The 27,856-nt window shown below is 35.8% G+C and overlaps 2 protein-coding genes across 2 annotated transcripts; both read right to left on the reverse strand.

Moving 5' to 3' along the window:
- Positions 1 to 3,557: 3,557 nt before the first annotated feature.
- On the reverse strand, positions 3,558 to 11,243 carry LOC102808282 (ankyrin repeat and SOCS box protein 16-like). Its single transcript, XM_085507998.1, has 2 exons — positions 11,110 to 11,243; positions 3,558 to 9,805 (listed from the first exon to the last, which is right to left on the reverse strand). The coding sequence occupies exon 2, from the start codon at positions 9,762 to 9,764 to the stop codon at positions 8,451 to 8,453; it is 1,314 nt and encodes a 437-aa protein (XP_085364124.1). The 5' UTR covers positions 9,765 to 9,805; positions 11,110 to 11,243; the 3' UTR covers positions 3,558 to 8,450.
- Positions 11,244 to 18,163: 6,920 nt separating this feature from the next.
- LOC100375240 (uncharacterized) lies at positions 18,164 to 27,468 on the reverse strand. Its single transcript, XM_002739698.4, has 5 exons — positions 27,097 to 27,468; positions 23,188 to 23,604; positions 22,520 to 22,648; positions 21,682 to 21,798; positions 18,164 to 20,581 (listed from the first exon to the last, which is right to left on the reverse strand). The coding sequence occupies exons 1-5, from the start codon at positions 27,179 to 27,181 to the stop codon at positions 20,328 to 20,330; spliced, it is 1,002 nt and encodes a 333-aa protein (XP_002739744.2). The 5' UTR covers positions 27,182 to 27,468; the 3' UTR covers positions 18,164 to 20,327.
- Between the last annotated feature and the right edge of the window lie 388 nt (positions 27,469 to 27,856).

The raw sequence follows: 27,856 nt of genomic DNA on the forward strand, positions 1-27,856 counted from the left end.
TGTGCGAAAAAAGTGGAAAAAGGGGTCTGTATATGTGTATTGCTATGTTCACGTTATTGGCTCTCGGCACGTGCCAACATTTTTAATCATTCGTGTTTGCAGAGGGATTACAGCAGTTGCATTCACGATAGTCGGGACCCACTCGGCTAGCGATAAAATTACGCCTTCATTTGTCAATCTGCTATTTGCAAAACGATATGCATATGATAATTATAAATACTATATTGAAATTATATCCATTTGCTGTTATGGTATTTATTGCAAGTGTCGCATACGACTTGTTTACCACTTCCGTGTGACTGAGAATGTTCTAGAACCGTACTGTGTCTGGGTGGAATTTTTAGAAGCTGGTTGAATAGGTAATAGGACACTGTAGAAGGCAATAGAAGGTAATGGAACATTCTAGAAATTTGTAGTAAATTCCAGACTCATTATGTATGCTGATGTAATGGTCTATTTATAGACAGTGTGGGTATATATAGGGGAGTTGTTCAGCACTGAGATCAGATCGGAGATCTCGTTGAATTGTATTGGAGTTTAAGTATCTAGTTATTGGAGTAGTGGAGTTTTACCGCGTTATTGTACTTGATGTTTGCAGAGTATAATAATACCAGTACCAGTTGAAACCTCATCTGTTGGCTCCGTGTTCGTATTTTATCATCGCCGCCAGGGAAGTCCTTTTGTTACTGTTGCCATTTTGGTATTTGAACCATCACACCTGTACTATACCAATTACGGTAATATTACGTTGCGTGTGACAGCAAGCCATCGTGCACATAAATAGCAAAGAAGATTCGAAAAACATTATTTTTTTCACATCAATGTAGCATTGGTAGAAGAAAAAAATGGTTGCAGCAGCACATAAATATGCGTCGCTGATGACGGTTTGCATTCATTTAATTTCATTCATTATTTACATTAGGCCAGACTTTTATTATCCCTTGTTTCGCGAACCCACCGAATGAACAGGAGCCGAAAATGAAATAAAAATATAATTTTATTTCAGCGTAATTTCTCGCGCACGCCGACTTGTAAGCGCAAAAAAATGCAAAAAAAATATTATTTTTATCTTCATTTTTTTAACGCCCGCCGCATAACAAATCCAAGTTGCATTTTCATGGGAGTATCATGATCAAAGTACCGAAGTCTCGCGCAGATGAGAAACAAGGTTATATATGGAATAACATTTTATTTCATTTCTTCTCTCCGATCAATGATCTCACTTACAATTTGAGAATCACACAAATCTAATGGAAAAAAAGAATTTTATTTTTTGTTCGCCCTCCTCAAAAAAATTGGCTTATAAAAACTCGCGAAACAAGGAATAAAAAAAGTCTGGCCTTACAGCATCCGATCATATCTAGGTGCACTTCCCTCCATCGTCAAGTCACACTAGCATGCATGTTTTTTTAACTGTGATATGGAAAATAATAAAGCATAAATAGGAATGAGTGAGTGAGTAGACATCTGATACACTTACCCTATGGTTCCTTAGACAGCTTGCAGCCAAAAACATTAAAAAATCTTCAAAACAGTGAAATTACTGGAAAGTCCAATAATATAACCATACAAGCTTTGCTTGAAAACAGGGGAGGTTTACAGTTGATGTTAGCACAGGGCTGTATGAAAAAAATACGAGTTTCCCCACCCCCACCAAATAACTTCTAAATCCTTTGCAAAATCCATATCCCTATAAGGGACATTGACACTGTTTGTTTACCAAGTAAATATAATTATTTATGAAGGTCGTTAATAAACAGAGTATTATATTCTGCAATTAGCAAGAAGAACAGTCCACTTTATGGGAAGGGGTAGTAAAATGTAATTCATCAATGCGTTTTGTAGAAGTACTGCAAGCATAGAGCTAAACAATTGAAGTTTACAAATAGTGATTAGAATTAGATTCTACCTTGGGCTCTTCATTTTTCTTACCTTATCATTTGTATTCAATTATTTATTTTTCAGATTTGTTCTATTACAAGTACATTTCAGATAGACACGCATGTAATCCAACAGTTGCATGTAAAGCACACTGGATCATTAAAAGTACAACTTATTTTAAAGCGAGGGAGTCGTCATCTGCGCATGCGTCAGATGGCCATATCATTTCATTGTTTAAAAACAAGCGTCTACCCATGAGCCTTTGTGTTTTCAGCGCGTGTTGTTATCATCGCTTGGGACTCAATTCCTGCACGTGCGCAGGTGACGACACTCCCGCTTCAACCAAACACACATTTCTGCAATTCACGTGAACATATGAGCAAATGATAAGGGCAAATTTTATTTTTTATTTGCTGGTAGTTTTGATAATTGTGAAAGCACATGTGTATATTAAAACCAACAAAACTTACAAAATAATACAAAAATACAGTAAAAATGAAATAAAATACAACCTGCATAATACATCATAAATGTGATTGGATTCAGAGACAGGGTTGGGTTGACCAAGCCACAGGTATGAATACCTTTAGCACCTATGCCAGTAACAATGCTAATTTTATTACACTATTTATAACTCATGAATTGTAGAAAGAATGCTTGTGTTGTTGTTACAACTGAACTCCTTAGTAATATGCTGGTATGTTATAGACTATTTACAAACATAAATATTCATTAGCATAATTACTTATATACTTGTACATTAATAATTATAATATTAAAATTATAATATTTTCTCTTTCTTTATTATTTCATTATTATTATTATACTTTGTTATACTTTTATTGCTACTGTACTGATAGAAATACTGTATTTCTAAAGATGCAATAAATATACTTATTATATTATTATTAATTACACGTAATGCAGGCCGTTCCAACTCATATAATAGGCAAGCACTTCTCAGAATGAAGAGTGGAAATCCAGTAGTCAGATTTGAATGAGATCAATTTCAAATTGAAAACAGATGATGTGGGTGACATTCGAACACAATCGTTGATTTGATTTATCACAATGCAAAGCACACACATCAACCGCGCAACTTCCAAGTTTTGCGTAGAGCCACGATTTATAAAGTCTTTCCTAGCCAACATGCATCCATCTCGCCCATATCAAAACTCGCACACTTGCCTCTACATTCGTTTGTTTCTAGACTGTGCTGAGTTATTAGAAAATCAATGCGTTTTAGATGATGATGACGATGACGATGAACTGTTTATTTTCATTGTTATTTATAGTCCATGCAACAACTATGCATATTTTTATATAGCTTTTTTTGGCAGGTTTTAATGTTTTTCTATAATTCCATCAAAGATTTGATGTGGCCAGTATGCAAATAACATGCATTTCCTTTTGTGCAGACTGACAATGACTAGATGATGATGTCAGAACAATTAACCCTGATGAACAAGCATCATCATAGACGAGACTCGCATTTCCAACCAATCACCTGCTTAGGTGCTGTGAGACACACACAAGTGACAAACAAAACTGTTCTCATCTTTGTAATTCAAGTCAAACATGGACAAAGAAAATATGTGATAAAGATAATACAGATTAAACAAATAAATAAATTAATGGGTATGTGTAGGTCACATACAAAGAATACAAAAGTGACATTTATTCTTTACATATTTATTTATTTATTTCACAAATTGAAATAAAATTGTCAATATCTTAAAATGAAGTAACATTTGAATATACAAATGATCAACAGACAATAGAATTCTAATTTAAAACGTGTTACAACAAGTTTTTTTGAAGCTAATTAATATACTGTAGGAACAGACACAAATATCAAATTCAGACTTGTTGAAATAATTTTCTTATAATAATTGCACAATATTGTCTATACATTACTGAAAAAGTTTCATGAATTCACGCCAGAAAACAAGGGATTAAAAAATATGGTAGTCTGATGCCTTAGATCGCTAGATTTCGTTATCTGACTACACAACTTCAAAACTATGCTAGTTTGTCAAACCCATGAAAATTGTCATTGAACTGTTTCATAAATTTGCAAAAACTGTATCAAAAAAAACAAACATTACATTTGCATTGAATAAAGCATTTCTATTGTGTGGGTAAATTTCTGTTCACGATAAATAAACCATAATTGAATAATATTCATAATTTTTCAGAACCGGTGACTTTTTACCGGTAATTTTTCACTAGTCCACTAGGAAATTTTAAAACCTGGACAAATAACATTTCTTTCTAGTTACAACAGATTTAAGAAAATAATCTTAAAATAATTGAAGGAAACCAGCAAAGACTTATGGGAGTTCCCAATACTAGTAGCCAATGGAAGCATAGTCTTTAGATTTGAATACAGAGTGTGGGTCTTATAAATTTTTGATAAATTTCATTAAAAACATTTCTGCCTTTATGAAATTCACTGTAATGGCCTAATCAACATAAAACTCAAATAAATAATTTGTATTATACAAAATTTCAAGAAATGCTCTAAAATGGCCAATTTGTCCATAAATTTAATACAAACATAAGGAAAAAAAAAAACAACAACTGGGAAATTAATTAACAAATTTGCAGTTTTGACTGCAACAATTATATTTTAAAGTGTCCTGTACAGGAAAAGTGGTAATCAAGTACAATATTTGTTTGTTTAAATGCGAGGGACAAGATGCATCATTGTAAACATTCCTCTTCTCTTTGTTCCATTCAAAGGAATTTTTCAAAATCTGGATACCAAGTATTACACAAATGTAGCCTCTAATTTTGCAACATTGTGATTTCCGGAAAAGTGAAACAATTGAACATTGTCTGTGATTTCTATTAAATGAAAAAAATGATAAAGCATGTACACTAAGTTTTGTCGTCATCCTGCATTCATCTTTTATAAATACCTGTCTGAACCGAACACTATATAATTAGAAAGTTGACCAAAAAAAAACTGTTTAAAACCAAACACTATGTACCGGTAATCAGAAAACTTGTCTAAAATGCACAATGTAAACTGGTTACCTGTCTAAGCCGAAAACTTGGTAAACTGGTTACCTTTCTAAACCGAACACTTGGGAAACTGGTAACCTTTATAAATTGAACACTTGGTAAACTGGTTACTTTTCTAAATTGAACACTTGGGAAACTGGTTACCTTTCTAAACCGAACACTTGGTAAACAGGTAACCTTTATAAATTGAACACTACGTAAACATTTTACCTGTCTAACCCGAACGTTTAGTAAACTTAAAAACTTGCTCCAGAGACTAAAAAATCCTGATAATAGAGAAACTAAAATAAAATCTTCTGTAGTATTAGTCTGCAATACCCTGAATAGGGTAGATAGGTTTTGAATATTGTACATTGAACATTATTGACAGTAAGCAAAGTATGGAAGACAGAAGTTTTGGTCACACATGTTTTATATCTTAGATATATAGTTATTATCATTAATGTTGCAAGCACAGTGCATTTATATATTTTTTAACAACTTTTATATCACAGGTTCTACATATTCAAATTTATTTACTAATAACTTGTAAATTACAATTAGGGCATATTTATATTCATTTATTAATAACTTGTATATTGCAAGTACAGCTACATCGTCCGAATCCCACGGTCCCGTGTCTTCGACCTATAGGCCTCTACACGATACCGTGCGGGATCGCATAGGCTAATTGCATATCTTAAGCAGTGAGATCTGATTGGGCGCGCCTCGAAACAAGGCGCCCAATCAGCTTGGACGTACCAAATTATAAAACAAAATTCCACTTCCTGTTTTTGTCGCTATGAAGATATCCTTCCCACACAAAACTGCGTCGATTGCCTGTACCTGATGAGGCTTGAGGACACCAACACCGAAAACTTTCGCAATTTTATCATCACAAATATCACGATTCTTGGGCGCCGCCATTTAGTTTAAAATGAAACGCCAAAGAGGGATTTGCAACACGCAAACTGATTGGACAATGATTAGCCGCAACTGACTACTGGGGGCGCTGTTAAAATGCGCATATTTGATGGTCGTTCTGCCAAGGTCTGTTTAGAGGCTTGGCCGAATAAACTTAGACCTTGGCTAGCGAGGATGGTACAGCTTATTTATATTTATTTAATAATAACTGGCATGTTATTAACTTAATTAACTGTTATTAACTGGTTGAGTTACAAATAAATAAATACAAATACACCATGCTTGCAATACACAAGTTATGACATAATAAATATGCCATACATGTGACATAAAAATAACTTGTTTATAAATATATATATAACACACAAGAACTCAATCAGAAATATAACACTTGTGGCAAATGTTGGCTGAAACATCTATGGCCGAAACTTGTGGCAAATGTTGGCTAAAGCATCAGTGGCCGAAACTTCTATAGAGGAATCTTCCTTTGTGTGGTAAAGATATTGTCTGCACTGAACAGTAGATCTTGTGTAAAATAGTAAAAAGTATTGCAATAAATCTCACCTAAAAACATTGTCATGTGATGCCCAGAAAACATAAACACACCCACAACACAAAAATTTCAATAATTTTTTTTTTGTGAAAAAAATATAGTAAAAATGAATATGAAATCAAATTCCATTGAAAACAAAATTGTTCCATAAGGGCATAATTTGGCTATGCTCACAAATTATGGTTATGAAAATCAATATTATGCTAGTATGGCAAAACTTGACAATGGTGGTAATAACAAAAATCAACAGTGTTTCTTCCTGAAATATATATATGTTTTTATGTAGTTTTCTATAGTTTTGTTGGTTAATTATGAACAACAATGTTTTAAAAATGATGTGAATTATGCAAGTATATTTAATATAATATAGGTTCAACTTGTTAGTGACTAAAATTATCTCCGCTATGCCCGCAACATAAGTTGATGCAATACATTTGTTTTTACTCTTAAAGTAGGAATGTGTAACAACAATCCAATAGAAACAAACACTGCAATGAAATGTTCATTTTTTTTTCATATTTTAAATTTTTTTTTTTATACTGTGACTGTAATAAAATACTAAAGACTGCGGTGGGAATGACAAACTATATATATATATTGCAGTAGTGTCAAAAAAATGTTCACACGAATGTTAAAAATCAGAAATAGAAACCAACATTTCACAAAAACAGAAAGATGTAAAATGCAACAAACCAGTAGCCTACTTGAAAATATCACAATCATATATTAATTTGTTGTAAATTCATGGATTCCAACAAAAAAGAAAGAAAATCATACAATCCTCAGTACACATAAAAACACTATGAATTAGCAAACAAATAGTTTGCTATTACTGAATAGCTAAAGGGACCCTTTAACTTACTGGCTAAAACCATCTACTGACAATTTCCTCAGTTGTACAATTCACACGGGCTTATATCTGTCACTGATATAAAACAAGTTTCTCATCATAAATAAATAACATCATCAAATTCTTGATATTTTGCTGAAAATTGAATCAAGTATAGAGCAAAAAAAAACAAAAACATTGGTTTGCTTATTTTTATTCATAGAATTGTACCTTACTCTGGTGACCATTTTACAAACCAAAATGGTCACCAGAATAGAATGGTCAAAATTAAGTCATTAAATAATAAATTTGAAACTTAATGTGAGGTTTAAAACTAGACAGGCATTGAAAAGCAATTGCTTCAATGCCCAAGATGGGTTTGTCTAGGTGTTCTTCAAAAAAAAAACAGATTTTCCCTGAACAATTAATAAATGGTAATTTAAAAGCAACATGATAAACATTTTGCCTTACAAATGGGGGGTCTTCTCAACTCCAAAGTTTAGAGTAGTTTGCTAAAAAAAATACTCAGCAATCCAGCAAGAGGGGTTGGGTTACTGTAATGTTCAATATTCACAAATAAATTATATGGTCACCAAACTAAGTTTTTCAGAACACAAACTCAAAAATTAATTTTTTAAATAGTTTACAATTAATACCTATGGCAGAAACATTCCATCATATCTCAATATTTTGTTTAGTGACCAATGGTATAAAAAAAAATGATATGTAGTGTTAAAAGGGCTACATACGACTGTCACGAAAAATTGGAAATTTTGAGTATAAGTTATCCATGAAATAAGGTGTACATAGAATTCTATGGAAAATGTTCCAAAATGGCCGCTTATTAAATTATTTTGCATATGTTTTTTTTTTAAAACACATCCTTCTTTCTTCGTAAAATCATAAAATATGAATGAAGTACATGTATGTGAATCATTGCACAACAAATTTTTGAATGATTTACTGTGGTTCAATTTTTTCTTGTTTTAATGGTAGGTCCTTTAACCTGAAGTCCTGCTTTTCCATATTTTCAAAAAAAAGTCAGTTACGATGATTTTCCTCAAACATTTTAGACAATAACCATGGCTACCAACACCTAATAACCATAACTATCGTGAAGGTCATAACAATTTTGTAACTTACACTAAATAGCAAACTTAATCAAATTTAGAGCAAAGAAACTCATTTTCTTCGTACACTGAACATTGGCACAGCCTTACACACCGAGATTAATTTAAGCTTTTTTACTTAACTTTAAATAAAATCAAGAGTTCGATAATCTAGTAAAATATAGCGTTTAAGATGAACAGGAAGTGGGAGGTAGTTAACGACAATATGACAACGCTTTCCCAGGTAGTTTCGAATACTGCACCGACATAGGTGCTGTAGTTTTCGTGGTTGACTACCAAGTGATAGCAGAGTTTGATAAAAGAGTACAGCATCATAAGCAATATCACTAGGTAGCTGCACAACAACATTACGTAAATCTATATAAGGTTGACTATTGACAAGTAAGGCAACTACATCTATTAAATGTGTAGCTTGAGATCTGACGAGTACACTTTCTAAGGTGGCGCCTGAGAAGTCCTCCATGACAGCTCCATAGTTGAGAAGTCCTTGAAAACACAGATAAACAGACTTGACTTGCTCCGAATCAGGTTCTGCTAGATCTAAGCACTTGGCAAAGACGGAAAGATTCCTAATGGCGAGGTCAAGTGGTGTATCACCATCATGATTGGTACAATTGATATCTTCCACCACAGTCTTAAGGTAGTTGATGACGGCAGTTTTACCATGACGACAAGCATAGTGCAATGGAGTCATCGCTTTGGCACTTTTTATATTGGGGTCAGCACCATTTTCACAAAGGGCCTGTACTGCATTGACAGTTGAACGAAATGCGGCATATGATAAGGCAGTGTTACCATGGACATCCTGTTTGTTGATATCTGGGTCGTACTTCAACAAGGTTAGCACATGCTGATGATGTGCATCGCGATCAAACATTGCCGCATAATGAAGAGCAGTCCTATCTAGGTCATCAGCTTTCTTAATGTTGGCTCCGTACTTGATTAAAAACTCAACAATTTCAGCATCAAAGTTCCAGCCGACGACCATATTGAGTAAAGATCCCCTAGCACTGGTAATACCAGCATATTCCACGACAGCACCAGCTTCCAGTAATAGCCTTACACTCTTTACATACCTCAAGTCTTTGTTCAACATGTTGTACATATATGCGTTGCTCACTGCAAGATAGAGAGGTTGATAGTCATAGAAACTTGGATCATCTAAATGAAAGTTGATCTGAGCACCGTAGTTCAACAGCACTTTTATGCACTGCCAACTCCCCCATGTAGCTGCAACATGCAACGGCGTCACCGCTACAAAGCTTGTCTCGTTCGTGTCATGGATGCATGAGAAACAACTACGATTACGAACTTGAATCTTGGTAGAAACTAGAATACTGGATTGATTTATCAAAACATCCAACACTTCCCAGCTATCTTCTCTGCAAATTCCAAACACTTCCCTTTGCAGATCGATTGGAGGATACTCTGTGTCCATGCTGAAAACTTGATTTTGTTTTCTTCCTTTGTTTTATTAAACTGTAATAAATATTTAATTAACATATTTGTAAGTGTAGCATAGTAGCATAGAGATTAATATTTGGAAGAGAGTATTTATGTAAAAACTCATTAACGTTACATGCATGTTTTGCTACACAAGCGGCATAACCAGTGAGTTATACTGTAAACCATTTAATTTTCCGAGAGACAAATTTCATTGAATTTTGTAGTCGGGAAAATTACTTTGGTGTCATATGACATAGAGTCTTGTTACTTTTGTCAAATTTAGTTTTTAAGATTTCCATAAAATCGCTAAAAAAGCAGTGAAATTTCAATGTGTACAATAGCTTATCATGCTGACTGACACAAACACAATTAAAGGATGGTGGTCATCGCACCACGTCCAGTATGATATAGGACGCATAGCAACTGAAACAATGCATGTATTAACACATTGTTTGTTTACAGTGAATTCAAAATTGCACAGTGCGACGACCACTGCCCCGTAACAGGACAAAAAAAAGAGCAATACATTAAAAATATTGTGTTCACTTTCCGCTATCTTCCATGTAAGTTTACCTGCATGATTGTTGCCACGAAATGTGAACATCAAGTTTTAAAGTTAATTTTTTCTCAAGAAAACAGAAATACAATTTGATGAATTTAACAGTTGGCAATGGCATATTACTACTAATAGTTCTAAAAAGACAACAGCTTCTCAGCCAAAATGAAGTAGTAAATAATGACACCTAACCCAAACGATTTCTTCAACAAGTATAAATATCTGATATCGGCGTGAAATAATAAAATTTGAAATATTTCCTGCAACAAACTGTTGACACCCGTGCAATGTATGTGTGCCTCACAACAACAGGCAGCGTTCCAGCAAACTAATAATCATAATAGTTCAGTGTTATAGCAATTAGTACCAATATTTTGCATATTTAGATTAAGTATTCTGATATCCGCTTGAATTATCTGCAATACTCTTCTCGATTTTAACTCGAACATGGAAGGCGACCTATAGTTCCAACTTCGTGTTTTTAATCTCGTTCTAAAAATAATATGAATGACGCAGACTACATTTTAGATCATTGCCCCCTAGCACTGTTTATGCCAAAACGTAACATACATTTGGAGACCCATTTCCAGTGAATTCTCTAAAATTGTGTTACAGCTGTTTTGATTGATGTTCGCCATCTTTTTAACAACGGTTCCAAGTCGTCGCTGTATACCTCCGCAATGGGCGTTCTTGGAATGATTCATCACGGTTCTCGGCCAAAAAAAAAATCATGTCGCAAATTTAAACTGTAAGATAGATACTACAACACACACAATCTTACCTTGCGAAAGGGATGTGTTATTCAACTAAGAGTCATCAGTTAATTTGTTCGTAGCAGTCCACCGACTGGGCTGGATGAGGTAAAATGATGGCAAGATCGCTCAAATCCCTTCTGTTCTTCGACCTCGTTTCCGTGTTTGTTGGTTTGCATTTCATCGCTCCAACAACAGCTCGTATTTTAGATATTGATAATTTGTATGCGGCGGCGCAAACTTAGCATGTCACCTAATCTATTATTATTTTTGGAGCACTATTTTGACTAATTTTGCACAACTCAAATAATTTCATCTACATGTTGTCTTGTTTTAAATAAACAACTAGGTTCAATCAGATTAAATCCAATGTAGGGATAGGCAGTATTTTAATTGTTTTTATTTTTTATTGGGTGCAAAGTAAATGCCAACAATATACGTAGATGGAAACAAAATCAGTAAATTGCGATATAGGATTACATCGGATTCCAGATTGAACCAGCTTGGGCTTTCTCGTTTTTTTTTCTTATGCCAATGTTTTGCATAATTATCTAAATAAATCAAGTTACTATATTTTTTGTATAAGAACGCCTTCACGTAAATAACGCGAAACTCCGTCAAATGTTAAAGGCGCTGGTCTACACACAGCGCGTGTTCGAATTTATTGTAAACAATCAATTTATTTTTTTTTACTTTAGAAAACATGTTCTCTAAAGTTTATGACTTCACACGCGTTGTATATGTCGATATGAGTCCCATATGGAACAGGACGCGGCGACGACCACCGCCCTTTAATAACAATAATAAATTTATATTTATTTACCCGTAATAAATAATACATAGAGTTTTTGAATATGAAAAGAACATAAAGGAATTATGGGTAAAATTGGAACAGAAAATAACTGAGCCATTCCTGTCTGAACCCCGAAAAAGGAACCATGTAAGTAAAGATAAACAACGTTAGAGGGCGTTATCACATACATGTTGCTTTAAATTTAATATACCAATATTTAAAATAGTATACAACCTTTCAAAGTCGGTCAATATGTTTTGTACGGTTTTTGAAATGCTGTAAAGATTTGATTTTACGAATGTTTTCAGGTATGTTGTAAAAGGGCGGTGGTCGTCGCGCCGCGCATGCGCGAGATATGGGTTTCATATAAACAAAGATGGCGATTTTGACTGTTGTACACACCAACTAGTACAAACCGAGAGGTTACCATGCTTAAATTAGTTACTTTGTTGGTGTTTTGAAGGTATCGAATGAGTCGCCGGCGGTAATTAGTGCAAGTGGTGCTCAGTGCAAAACTCGTACTCGTGATTTCATTAGAAAAGCGCATTGGATAATGGGAAAATCAATGTTTATCACGACAAATGTCGTACATGCGCGGCGCGACGACTACCGCCCTTTGCAACTGAGTTTGAGATTGCAAACTGCCATTGAAACTGCCCGATGTATTATTACTAAAGTTTACATAAAGTTGTCGATGGTGGCGCTGTCATCTAGTATAGTCAATAACTGATATCCAAACGGCAATGAGGTGAAGTGTTATGGATTAGATCGAGAATGAAATACACTATAGAGAGCTGTGAAATGTACAGATATCAAGAATATTCAAAAGGACAAACAAGAAGTTCGAGTGATCGGGAAAAAAATATCGTTGTACGGACTATACTGAATTTTGCTAATAATAAGAATACGAGTTGTGTGCATCGAATTAGTTTTTTTCACACTTCTAGACCATATTCCTGTTTGTTTGTTTTTTTTGGCTATTTGACGCGTATGCGGTGTTTAGGGAAAAACAGGAACATTTACAAACTTTTAGAAAAATGCTCAAGGAATCTACTCAATTTTTTTAGTGTAAAAAGATTTCCGAAAAAACACTGCGATAAATACTTTCCGTTTTCGACATTGTGAAATTCTTTCGTTTTTATGCAGAAAAATACAGTATTTGTACCAAGTTAAATCACATTTATTATAGTTATTGTTCATACATGAGTTGTTGAACACACTACATAGTTTGTAATTTCATTCAGCTTCTTTGAGTCATAAATCAAGAGAAATAAAAGACAAAAATATAGAGAAAATAGCAAATCATCTTTTTTTCTGTAATTTTCTTGTGTAATCGATAAAAATGAAAATTATTTATGGGTGCATAGGGTATACATTTCGTTATGATTTATTCTTATTATACATTTCTGAATTACCTTGTCAAAATCAGTTCTGTTCAGGTTTTTTTCTCCCAAAAAACGAAGAAATTTCACAATGTCGAAAACGTCACTTTTAAAAAAAAAATATTAAGGCAACTTAATGACCAATTCAATTCAATTTCAACATATGGAAACGCAATGACATTATGTCATCACTGCCACGATCTTCCCTACTCAGAGTGAACCACTGTCAGATTTTTTCAAAGCACGCCACCAACGGCAGTACACGAGACTGAGAGAAGGAGTGCGAAGACACTTATTCATTTCATAATTTATGATGACTGACTGTACAGAAAACAGCCCAAATAGTCCAGTGTGCAATGCAGGCTAATTTTAATGTGAAGTGCTTATCACAGAATTTTTATTTTGTGCTGCATTGTACGGCCATTTTCGACTCCCCTAAGATGATCGAAGTTTGAATAACAAAGGTATCTATGTTCGCCTACCTGATCCAGACCGGGCACCATGTTTCCTTGCGAAATGTTGCTTTTAGTGTGGGACAAGCAATACTGACAAGAGCTTCCAAAAATGGTTGCGACAATACATCTCTGGCGATTGTGCAAATATGATACCTGAGCATTAAAAACTCGAAGTTGGTAAATTTGTAAAACAGTCTACACAGAGACAATTTTGTTTAAATCACGGTAACAATAATATCCTGAACAAAATCAATCTGTCAATGGTCAAACCCTCACTGTAGTTATTACATTGATGATGGATCTGTGTAAACTCACAGCATAGCGTTCACACAAAATTTCAGACCCAGAATAAATGTGGCGAATCAGAGAATAGTGGAAGGGACAACGACTCATTTACGGACGTGTTCTGTGTGTGTGAACAAAACGTACCGGTACGTTCATCATTAAACATAATGTTCTTAGAGATTTCCGATATTTTAAACGACGAAAGACCATGCAACCAAATAGATATGTCTAACTGAACGGTCATCTTGACGTCATGTAAATGATTCGTTGCTAGAGGGCGCGACCTATCCTCGGGGGCGGAGCTACGTCATGAGACGTTCCACGTTGCTAAGACGCTCACCACTGTACCATGTATTGATATGGGCTCTGCGCGAGCTGGTGTGGAACGCCGGTGAAAATAGCTAAATTCGAGAAAACAGCACGGATGTCCGCCTCCGAGAATGAGAACGATGGTATATTCGAAACTTAAATGTAACTAATGTACAAGATCATCACCCATATCCGATTCCGAGAATTAAAGTTTGAATAAATGAAAAATTAAAAAAAAAGGGTCTTGAGAACTTATGATTTATTTCTGGTTGTGAAAATACAGATTTGTGTTACTTTGCCAATTTATGCCAATAGCCCTTCTATAACCCCCAATAGCAATTGAGAAAACTATAAAACCTGAGACAAGTATATAAAATACAAGTAACCTGTAGAATGCTGTGTGGGTAATATTTTTATATTGATTTTTGTTGCATTTGCAGCAAATAGTTACCAAACAATGAAAGATCGATAGGATTGGATATACCCCACAGCTGGCTTCACATGCATAGTTCAAGACTGCCTAACCGGTGCTTATACCAGGATTTGGTCACAGCACCTAGGCGGTATGTGGTTCATTTTCCGAGTAATCGCAAGAAATTGACATGACAATAGAAATTCATTAAAGACTGCCACTCCCATGCAATTAACAGCAAGTGAAATTCCTGGGATTGAAACATATATTTTGAAGTCACTGATGTAGGCAACGAATAACTGCAAGTTGACATAAAGACGAGGTAGTTTATTTAATCAGTGGTCAACTAGAGGCTGAAATTATAATTAATTTGTTTATTTCAATTTCTTCTGACGTCAAATAGAATACACTGGTGAAACACGGTAGTAACTGTGGGTGAAAGGATGTTTTGGGGTGTAGTTTACATTGTATATGGAGTGGTAGGGTCGGGTGTAATGTGTTCATTTCCAACTATTATGAAGTCACGTAGAATTTCACTTAATTTATTTTTGCTGACATGTTTTCAAGCATTACATGTGAATCTATTTTTCACTGCGCTGTGTCTCAATATAGTATGAGGGAAATGGCATATTCACTGGAATTTATTTCAGGGGAAAAATGTTTTCAGTGATAATGAAGTATTATGACAGATACCCTCCCCGTGGCTTTCATTGCGTATGGAAGTTATTTTCACGAGTGATGCGGTGTATCCTGCTGCCGTACTTTCACGAGCGAAGCCACGGGGAGGGTGTGGGGTTCTGTTATTATACACATGTCCCATATTTGATTATTTCATATTAAAAAAAGAACGTGCAACAAACCGGGATAGAAATTTAGATCGGGGAACCCAATTGCCCATTAATATGCTCCAAGACAGTGCTGCGACCTAGCAACGCTTGTCAGTGTAGAACGCGTGTCGCTGTACGTGTGAAAATAAAATAATCAGACGTCTAATTTAAGTCATTGTCCGAATAAATAACTCGTGGATGTTTAAGCGCGGTGGTCGTAGCACAGCGTGTGTTCGAATTTCATGTAAATAAACAATGTATTTTACACGCGTTGTATACGTCGCTGTGAGTCCCATATCGAACAGGACGCGACACGACGACTGTCGCCCTTTAGTTGGGACCACGACAGAACCAGAACTTAAACTGGGCGACTACGATACACGGTTGATGTTGAAGTTAAAAGTTCCTCCACAGATCTGTACATTGGCAAACATGCCGTGCAACTGCGGTACTCCACTGACGGAATGACTTTCGTTGAAATCGGTCGTCGCTGACTCGTGAGCTGCACACTACAACCTCGTTTGTGATGTTGCTTGCTTGTCGTGGATAGACTGAGTCTTGGTTACCGGTTAAATTTTGCTAATTTGGCGTTGGTAAGCTTTATTTGGAACTGAGTAACGCCGCAACGTCGCCAGCAGAAACCTCATGGTATATCGATGTTGATGGTTGCGGCTCCATATTAATCGGAGATTTTACTGCGGGTCCAGGCAGCGGGTGGATCTTCCGAGAGCCCTTCAAGATTTATAAAACTCAGATTCCAGGTGGTCAACAAACATTAAGTTCTCCCAATCCTAGTATTCTATGTGATGTACATCTAACATGCCAAAAATGCTGGTGAACGATTTGAACCTGACAAAAATACTTGAAATAGATACCAGGAAGGGGAGGGGGGTAAAAGAAAAGTTATATAACATTTTATTATTCAATAATTTATTAAAATACACAAGTTTGTCCAACTCCCTGTGATACAACACCTCAGACATAGCTCATTGTCCTCGGCTGGAGTGTGGGCAAAAAGTTACTATTTGAATTTTTGATATCTTTTTTCATTAATGAGAAAGTTGACCCCGAAGTTAAAGTAACTGTTCAGCAGGAATGGCTTTTTAACTCTTCTGTGATTTTTTTTTGGCTTGGCTGATTTTGTCACGGTTCATACTTGACAGGCAGGTCGTACCATCACTAATTGGAAAAACAATCCTGACCCACCGCTACCATGGCAACAGCCAAAGTCTTGTAATAGCAGTGCCCAAATGATCATGCCTTTTATTTTGGCTACGTTGCGCACTGGTAAGACATCACCGGCGCCGACATTGTTACCACTGTCAACGGAATCCCAACGCAGCTTTGAACTTTGAATAAAATGTAAATGCTGCTTCCAATCTAGAAAATACTATCGCAAAACGATTGGAAATTATACATTTAACGGTTGAATACGTCCTAACAATAAAATAAAGTGACTTCTAATGACTGCCATGTTATTTTGCAAACCTCGTATCAGGTGCCCGGTTTTAGTTATAAACAGACGTTAGCTTCACGTTCATGTCCCTTCCATGATAACAGCCGAAAACATATTGCTTGTTTTTTACCGGTTTTCATTGGCAACCGAAGTATTTTTATTTTGTAAACAAATTTTCGTCTGCTATTTTTATTCAGTTCAAATCGTTCAGCAACATTTTTGGCATATTAGGTGTACATCACATGGAATACTACGATTGTGAGAACTTGATGTATGTTGACTGATTTTTATCATAGTACGAAGTACCAGGAAGTTACTCAGTTCCAAATAAAGATTACCAACGTCAAATGAGCAACATTTGACTGGTAATCAAGATTCATGTAATCCATGGCTAACAAGCAACATCACAAGCGAAGTTGTAGCATGCAGTAAGTCATCCCGTCAGTGGAGTACCGCAGTAACACGGCATGTTTGCCATCAGCATTGTATTCAAACGAATCACGTGGTGTGCCGTTCTCGTTCAAACCCGGGATTCGATCAATAGGGGAGTCCCATTAAAAAAAACACATTGCAAATCATGCAAGTCCAACATTTTCAAACCAATATACTAAAACAGAAATGCTCAGAGATGTAAATGAAGGATAGATATTACTTTTCACTATACACATCTCTGTTGATACTATCCCTCACATATTCTACTCCCAATTACTCCTGCGTAAAATGGACTAGCCTGTTCATGTTGACATTCAGACTAAAATCACGTGACAGGCTGTTAAAATTGGCTGTTGCATACTCTTTCGCCGGTCTGGAAAATGTGTTTAATTAACTCACATTCAAGCAACAATGCAGATTTCCCAGTGGGAGTGAGACTATTCAAACTCTGCCACTAAAAAATAGGGGTGTTTTCAGCAAAAAACGAATAACCCTGGAATACACACAATATACTGAATTTCGGAACAAATCGTGCATTACTTACAGCAGCAGAATACCACAGAAATATCAGACGAAACATGAAAACACTATATATTGTATTTCAGCCTGAACCCTCTATATTGCAATTCAAGGAATTAACCCCATATGTGCATCCATTTCCCACCTTGGTATCACCCACCCCTGAAAACAAACTCTTAATACCACGCTGAAGCGTTTGGTAAAAATAAAAACTTATACATTCCAATGGCATTTAATAGCCTGATATTTGTATAATAACAACTCATTATGTTAAAAATACAGAAGTCTGTTTTTGTTATTCTAAAAATCACTATTTTAAAATACGTGGCAAAGCACTACACGGTTGCCATGACAACATATCATATGTTAATTGTGTGAAACTTTTCGGTGTAGATACCGTCTTAGATTTGCCACTTAGATTTCCCCACTGAAAATGAAAGAGCGACTAAAATAAATGTTAAAGTATACTTAATACATCTATAATATTTTACTGCGACTTCTACCGTTCCACTTACCGGGGTTCCACCTGAAAACTGAGAAGGGTTTACTATTCCTACATCAGCTACGCAAATAAAATGTAATGCCGCAAAGGTTAGGGTTGGGGTACTGAAATATCAGCAACCGCCACGTGACTCTTTTAAAACTGATAAACTGGAACAGTGACTGGGTATGCCCATATGATTTTATGCTAAATTGGAAACGATACTTGCCGACATTAAAGCGGGGGAGTCGTCACCTGCGCTTGCGTCAAATGGCCATAGCGTGTCAATGTTTACAAACAACAGTCTACCAATGAGCCTTTGCGTTTTTAGCGTGTGTTGTTATCGTCGCTTGGAAATCAATTCCCGCGCGTGCGCAGGTGACGACTCTCTCGCTTTAATAATACTTACAATAAAAACAAAAGAGGATACTTTTATAGATTTCAACCAAAAGTGATAAAAAAAATTAAAAAAATGTTCTGCTGCACAACTTGAATAAACTTTCTCTTAACCCGTTTGTTGATTATATCATTATAAAAACTGCCATACTTATCAGAAACAGACTTCTTGTTCGTCAAAAGTCATTCCTTGGCATTCTAAAATTACTGTAATTTTTACAATTTTAGGTAAATCGTTGGGGTTTATTTTTACTAATTAGTGAAATCAGAGTCCGGAAAAAATAAATTCAGATGTATGTAAAAATAGATGCGTATATATTATTAAAAGGTCTGATAATTATAAAAACTACCAGGCCGTGTTACTTATTATGATTACCCCAACTGAAAAACGGAAGTATTTGATTTGGTCGCTCGAGGCGATTGCTTTTGAATACTCTTAATTCAAGGCACATGCGCAGTAGCGCATGTGCAATTTACTATTGCATGGCACGATTACTATCCGGTCACGTACTGCAAATATACGTTTAGTTTTACACTATTATATAATCGACCAGTTCGGACATGTAACTTCGAATACTTGTACACAAACATAATCAAAATGGTCCACTATAATTATCTAATTGAAACAATTAAGGAAACATAAATTGTAAAATCCTATCCATAGTCTAAAATTAGTGTTGAATTTTGAAAAAAATTGAAATACAGTTATGGTGGGGAAATTGTGATAGTCAGAAGAAGTGTTTTACTATAAGTTGTATAATAACCTGTCATGAGCATACACTAACATATAAGAAGATTTTGTTCCGCAATGATTAGTTATGGTAACCATCAACAACTACTACTACAACAACAACAACAACAACAACAACAACAACAACAACAACAACAAAAACTGATGTAATTCGTTGTCTATCTGAACCACCACCTAGCACCGGTAGCAATACCCTATGACACTATCACGATATAACTACATACATTAAACTGTACAATGTAAATTGGAATCAGGTCGTCAAAAATACATTCTTTTCTCGGGGAAAAATATGTTTGGGCTATAGCACCTGCATAGGATAAATAAAAAATGATTGCGCCTGAATGGTTTAAAGCGGGAGTGTCGTCACCTACGCATGCGTCAGGTGCCCGTAGAGTGTCAAAGTTTACAAACAAGCGTCTACCCATGAGCCTTTGCGTTTTGTTTCCCATGTTATCGTCGCTTGGAACTCAATTTCCGCGCGTGCGCAGGTGACGACCTTCCTGCTTTAATATTGAACGTTCAGACACAGACGTTAAATTATTTTCCTAGTTATGCCGGTGAAGCTCATTAGCATAATGACATATTCCGACTCAAGCTGAACAAGGTAGTGAGCCATATTTTGTTAAATAAGTCTATTTTTCATAGCAGCCGATTCGTAATCCCATGACGTTAACAAAATATCGTGGTTGGTTAAAAAATAACAATGTCACCAATGACCAATCGAAAGAGGTTTTCATGATGCACGATGTTCAAACAGATGTGGCCATTGGATCGTCAGCAAGTTCCTTTGTGTCAATTTCTTTCTCGGACGGGGAGTACTTTTCCAGTTTCGGCGGTGGTGCAAGCACAGTTCTCACAATGTACGTTTTTTCGTGTTTTGCTGGTTGTGGTTTCCGATAAAGGCAACATCCACAGCAGACGATAAGTAGAAAGAGAGCCAAAATAGCGCATAGCGTAGAGACAACTTTGTCAAACAGACTCATTCGGCTGAACGGTTCATGAACTGAAATAAATAAATACAAACAAACGTCGTATATAATTGTTTTTGATAATTGCCTGAGACGATATTCATATTGTGCTTTGTTAATCCGCAGGCTGACTTGCACAATCCTAGAACGATGAAATGGGGAAAATTATAGTAGATGTTTGAAGCCCAGAAATATCTACTAAATAATAGAACTAACTGAAATAGGGAAATGGGTTTGTTGTGTCGATAGGTATTATGCGAAATGAAAAAATACTAATTGTTGTGATAATTGGATTATATCACCATTGTGAATAGTTGAGTTAGAAAGCGACACTTTCTTGCAATTTGTGAGAACAGATATTTGTTTGCTACAGTTTATTCTTTATATTATTTTTTTTTGTATTCAATTCCTAAGACTCCATTCAAAGTTATAAGTATAAACAGAGGTGCGTTACTTGGGGTTTGCAAATACGGTGACATGATGCCAAGATCCCGTTTCAATCTCGCTCTCGCATAAGCGTTCCAACTCAGAAAAATGTGAATGTGCATGCCCGAGGTAACTAGGATACTGGGATGTCCAGGTACATCAATATAGCTGCTCACGATGTGACGGATTACGATAACTATATTTTCTGTACATTTTTTTACTATGAATGTGGTAATACATGTTTTATTGTTTTATTACAAACCGCCTATGTCATGTAAGAAGGTCGTAGCGTCAGCCTCGCTATCTACGATAGACTTGAATGGGATCTTGGCATGATGTCACCATACAGTAATATGCGCGTTGTAAACCCCAAGTAATGTACCTCTGGTATAAATATAAAGTATAGTATAAGTTAGAAGTATGAATCTCTCAGACATTTTCGTGATGAATACGACTCGCGCGATGAGAACCAGCTGAGCGAGAATAAATCAACCGTTGAATATCACTGATTAAAACACAGTTTCTCAGATAATCGTCTGGTCGACTACCTTTTCCGCCCCATTGACAATTTATTTAGCCCTCGGCCGTGAAATTGAGCAGGGGGGCAGGCCGGTACTCGCCTCCTCAGTCCACAATCGTTTGCCGAGTAATAGCCCTCACCGCCGTCAACTGAATAACGGTTTTGGCAGCAGTGCATTCTGGGACTTACCTATTTTGCTACAGAAATCACTAGATTCGTCCAATCCCGAAGAGCATTCTTCAACACCATTGCATATTCTGTTGGTAGGTAATCTTACACCATCGCACACAAACGGGCAGCCATATTCTGATTTGACAAACAAATATACGAAGAAAATGCGCAGTAAGAATCGCGTCGTCTTGACAACACATAGAAGTGTCAACTCGCCAGCAAAATAATACCGATTCAATACGTAGAAAACCAATAGGAAAAAGATGAACAGTAATTGAATCTAATTAACAGTGATCTACTGCCATGCCTGTCTGGGAACAGTCTGAAGTTGTTTTAGAAGCTTGACATCTGCGTATTTTTTTCATATCCATATCCTAATAAACGAAACTTATTTTGTAGAATACAGTTGTTATATAAGTCGCGCCCTCTGGTGACAAGCGCTTCTGTGACGTATATGTGGGTAAAAGCAATGTCCGTTCAGTGGTGTAGTCGCTCGAAATTTATCTAAAAGCTCGATGGAGCTATATTTATATTTAAGCTGGTACGGGGAAAATGTATTTTCAGATGCGGTAGGCGACCCATATCAAGTTGTATGTTCAATGCATCCGTTTTCTCTGTGACATATTGGCGGCAAACTCAGAGACCACAGGCTCGTTCTACAACGGATTAATGTATGGTTGGACATTTTTAGAAACAAACACCTCACATTTTTAGTTCAGAAATTGAAATCTACTAACACCATTATCGGGGAAACTCTATTGGTTTGTAATGTCTGTGGCTTGTTTTTTAATTATAAAAAATGGCGTAAAAAGAATGTTATATTTAGTAGTGATAGAAACAATAAAAATAGCTTTACTTTTTGTGTATTTATAGTTCTCGTCACTTCCTCCAGGGCAGTTCTTTATACCGTCACACAATAAACCGGTATTAATACACATCGGTACGCTCGTGATGTTTCCAATATCTCGACAATAAAAACAATCGTCTGAAAACAAATATAATGACTGAGAACAAACAACTCAATTGATATGTCTCAATGCTGCATTCTATTTATCTTCCGCCATGCCCCAGAATTTCTGGGTTAGGTACAATATGACCTTACCGATGCCATGAGATTTTCCAGAAAATTATTTTATTTTAGTGCATGGTTAAAGCGAGTGGGTCGTTACCTACGCACGCGCGGGAATTGAATCCGAAGTGACGACGCTTGTTTAGAAACAATGACACGCTATGGCCATCTGACGCATGCGCGGGTGACGACTCCCGCGCTTTAAACATAGGAAAATAAGGTCTGTAATTTGAATGTGTCAGTTTAAAATATAAAATATTGATTTATGCAGGGAATTAAAAATAAATGATACGTGTCAGTTATATTTAATTGTTCTATGATTTATATAAGCGATTTATATAAGCATTACAACTTGGCAGCGGTCCAATTTGATTTGACAGAAGTAGCTATATCGATGTAGTGCGCCATGAACGACAAAAATAACAACAACAACAATTTGTTTTGTTCTTACTTGCCTGAATATTCGTCTTTGAAAACTACGAATGACAATGTGAATACAATCGGTCCAATCGTATTGGGCTCAGAACCAAGGGACATGCGAAATGAATTATTATCGCTATAAAATGACGTGGTCTCCTTTCTAAACTCCTCGTCAGTATTGGCACATGTATTAGTGTAGCGAACCAGTGTGGTCGACACTTTGGGTTCTTCGAATATGACGTCAACTCTAGCACAAACGTCACCCACTTTATTCAGCACCATCTCATCGCTACTGACATCAATGGCGAATCGTCTACCACGTGGACCAGTCACGTTGTACTCGCACCGTACGGTGTCATCGGGCGTGTCGACTGAGATATTGAAAGTAATCACACCGGACTGCGCTGACAGATCGATGTACTGCGTCTCTTCTGAACAGTTTTTAATGGTGTCTGGAAATAAAAAAAAACAAAACAATATTTCAATGATTAGAACGTCTCAGCTTAGTATCACACAACAACGTAAAACCATGTGTTTTTACTCATGGAGACAATAATTGAGAACGATCATAATATATCTTAAATATCCTCCAAATAAACCTGGATCAGTCACGTGATTGATTCTGAAAATAGTGGCACAAGTTGGCCCATTAAGGTGTTGACTATAAATTAAAGTACTAGTATGATGTAGTCCGCCATTTTGAAACGAAAAACAAAAACAGTTGCTGACAATGCATTTTAATATGCTCGCAAGTATTTTCTATTTAACTGCCAACCAATGTGAAAGTTCAAAGTCAGAATATAAATGAATTATTATGTTCATAATGCTATTTATCTGTTTGATGTAATATCTACAACAAAAAAGAGGACGTTCATTTTTTATCTACATTCTGTGCGATTAACGATAAGAGCTACATGAAAACACGTTTTATGTATTAGTATATGGTGAAGTATTTAAAAAATACAAAATATTTATAAATTTACTCCACTTTTTCGTTTATTGCGAATTACATTGTTCATTAAACCGAATTTCAAAAATAATAATCAATATTTAAACTTGATCTCCATTATAGAGTTTCCAGGGTCAAATAATAACGTACGCTTCTGAAAAAATTATAGACAATATATTCATAAAAAAATCAACAATTTCTATACGTGTACATCTTTTTTAGAGGGCACGATTTATAAGAAGTGTGTATATAATGATGCATAGAACACAAAAAACGCATCGGGATGACGACACCCTTAATTAAAATTTTGCACTACTGAGGACTTCTCCTTGTATGTAATGGGGAACTATTATCACTCCAAAAACTAAATTATATATTTTTTTTTTAATGTTTTAACAATATTATGATTCTTGTCATTTTCCATCATGACATGTTGTCCAGTGACCTTTTTTTTTATTTTTGGTATCTTGTTGGTATGAATTTATAATATTAAAAGAATATTGGACATGACACATAATCTTCAGTGTAAACAATATTCACAAAAATGACGTTATTTTAGAAGCGGTTTCCATAGACCACAAATTGAACACATGTCTTGTACGATATATTTATTTTATATATGCCACTGAGCAAAATTTTGAGATATTGCGATTGTCTTTGCAGTGGGAAACAACGGCAAAATGCATTAAAACAGACAAAACATTTCATTTTCATTCTATTTTATTGAACGATTTCCCCCGAGCTGAATACGGTGGCCCCATATTTTTAATACATTTTTTTTAATCCTTGTAATATGATATACCAAATATGTAGAAATAAAATAAATGACAAAATTGCTACTTTTTTACCCTAAAATTACTTAAACCTTATTTTTTAAATTAAATATTAAATATTGTAAGACTTCGTATTTGATAAGACAGTTTGATACAATTCTAATTGTCGTGGGAAATTGTGCCAATCATGATGTATAAACCAGTCGTGTCCCCATTCATATTTCAAGCCGATACAATAAGCTTTGAGAAATTATGCAGGTTGGTGTGTACCTTGTACATCGACAGGGTTTTAAGATCATTCTCATTTTGCGTATTTATATATAGTTTTTTCCCCCACCTGTGACCAGCTGTCTCTCATGCAAAGGTGTGACATGTACGTAATATTACGATGTACACTGACGAGAAGGTCAGTACTCAGCTTAAAGTGTAAACAAAAAATAATTGCGGCAATTGAACAATATCCGAAATGTTTAATGAAATTTGACGGACGTGACGAAATCAATGAAGGATCAATATTAAAATCTCTGTTTATTTATCTGTTTGCGATTTATTTAATGCCCTGCGGGGAAACACTTAGTGCACAATTTATGCAAATTTAACATCTGCCACCGTTTCAAATAGTATAAATCAACATACTAACAACACAGAGATATGTATCACAATGAATGGACATGGTCTTCAAAAGAAACTTACAACCTAACCACAGACTTTAGGGTGTATGACGTAACCAATAACATGGATTATCACGTTGGAAACGGTAAACGCTAAATCCGCAAATGGCCGAAGCATAACGGCATAATTTGATTCGTCTAAAAAACCTGTCAACCTGAAAGTTTCTCTCTGAATAGTCGGATTGGTATGTGTTAAGGCTGGGTAGCCAATCACACACAATCTTGCAAGTGGTTTCGCACTGACTAAATCTGCGGAGTACTACTAGATGGAGTGTCACATTTTATTTGACCTTTCACATTCGACTTTTCCCATGGGCAGTTTATATTATTTGAAAGACTTCTGGGATATATGATACATGATATATATCATCTGGCAACATATTTTTATCTATCAAAAGATATATCTCATCATTGTTCATTTTAACTTTTACTATTTAATTTGTCAAATGCCGGATTTCTATGCAATACTATCATGTTTCTATTCGCTTCTCTCGCGCGTTATCTTGGCGGGTATGGAGTCCGAATTGTCCCATCCTGTGTTACGGTACGGGTGATATTATAGTCAGACGATCCCACATGTTTGCGTGTGTGTGTGGGGGGGGGGGGTCAAATAGTAAGGAGAGACTGATTGTGTGATATACGTAGTTTCTTTACGATTGAGTGCTGTCGTTACATATTTTCGGAGACTTGTAGTTGTATGCATCACGCCCCTCTGTAGATCGTTTCCCCGTCCCTATTTTTAATTTGTTTGCGAGTCAAGCATAGTGAGGCCCGGTTGAAATATTTGGTCCGCCCCTAACCGATTTAATGAATACATTTGAACGTAGCCCAGCTGGCATAAACATTGGCCTATATTTGTCAGATGACATTGGCATACCCCAATCACCTTGGTGTTGTAAAATGGCCGCGGCGTTGTCAACTCTCGCCATGTGAAAGGGCGTATACTAATACAGATATGGGTAAGCTGCATTACTTCACGTGAAAGGACTCTCTACATGGGACATTAACCTCGTATCTAAATCGTCAAATTGCAAAGACCTCTTCGATCGCGAGGGCATCGACGCGATTTTTAATTACATTCATTTATCGATGTTATTTCGCTGTTACATTTTTTAAGTAATCGACAACGTCGCCTGGATTATATTCATTGTAGCGTATGGAAATATAATATAAAAAATAAAAATAGAACATCGCTATAAAATATATGAACTTTTAACCTGTTTAAAATGTCAGGGCATTTCCGAATCCCGGTGACCGACCTGGGCCAACTTGAAGGTACTAATAATCAACTCTAACAGAGAACAGTTTAATATATATATATACCAGCGGTAATTGATATGTGCTGGCATCGTTCTAGAAATTGAAAGTCCACCATGAAGACGATACCACACCCCAATTTTAACATAACATAGTATAGCGTGGTCTGATGGAGCGCCTTAGTGCCATTCTTACAGAACATTTAAAATACGTAAAACGCACATATACAAACAGACACAACGGAGTGTTTGTATATGTGTTTGTTTCGCCCGAGTCGTTAAACTACATACTCACTGTACAAATAATGGTGTCGCGATTCGCCAAATCCAACAAGGGTGCACATCGCCAGAACAACAGTGGTAAACCGTAAACAATCCATTGTCTACTGTTACGTCGGTTACTACTACAAACTAACAAAGAAGGAATTCGGAAGAAATGGTTCAACAGGTTGTCACATCGCCGTGACGTTCAGTGTATCTCAATACCGGGTCGACCGTTCGTCCAGCTCTCAATATGCCAGCACAGAAGTTACCGAACGAGGTGGCGTTACGTGGGAGAATTATGGCAACCAGCCAACAGCGGGCTCACACAGTCTGAGCGACGAATTGCAAGTACTATTCAGTTACCACTCCGGCACCACAATCATCGTTATTGTCACTTTTAGCGACCGTCATGGTATGAATATAGAACAGGGATTTGGGAAAAACCATTGCAGTCGAGGGGGTGTAGAGTATTAATTTCAAAATACTTGCTGGCGCAATGCTGGAGCGTGTTGTACATAGGTCATATTTAGTGGGTGATATTATATTGCTACTTTGTCCAGGGGTGTCCGGCCATGTATGCATGATTAATAACAACGAATATACACAAACAGATAAACAGGAAGATAAATAAATAAATAAATAAATAAATAAATAAATAAATAAATAAATAAATAAATAAATAAATAAATAAATAAATAAATAAATAAATAAATAAATAAATAAATAAATAAATAAATAAATAAATAAGCTACGTACGACTCAAATAATAAGCAAAAAAGTTTTTCTGCTCT

Source organism: Saccoglossus kowalevskii, chromosome 14, assembly GCF_978046115.1.
Source record: "Saccoglossus kowalevskii chromosome 14, keSacKowa6.1, whole genome shotgun sequence".
Lineage (NCBI taxonomy): Eukaryota > Metazoa > Hemichordata > Enteropneusta > Harrimaniidae > Saccoglossus > Saccoglossus kowalevskii.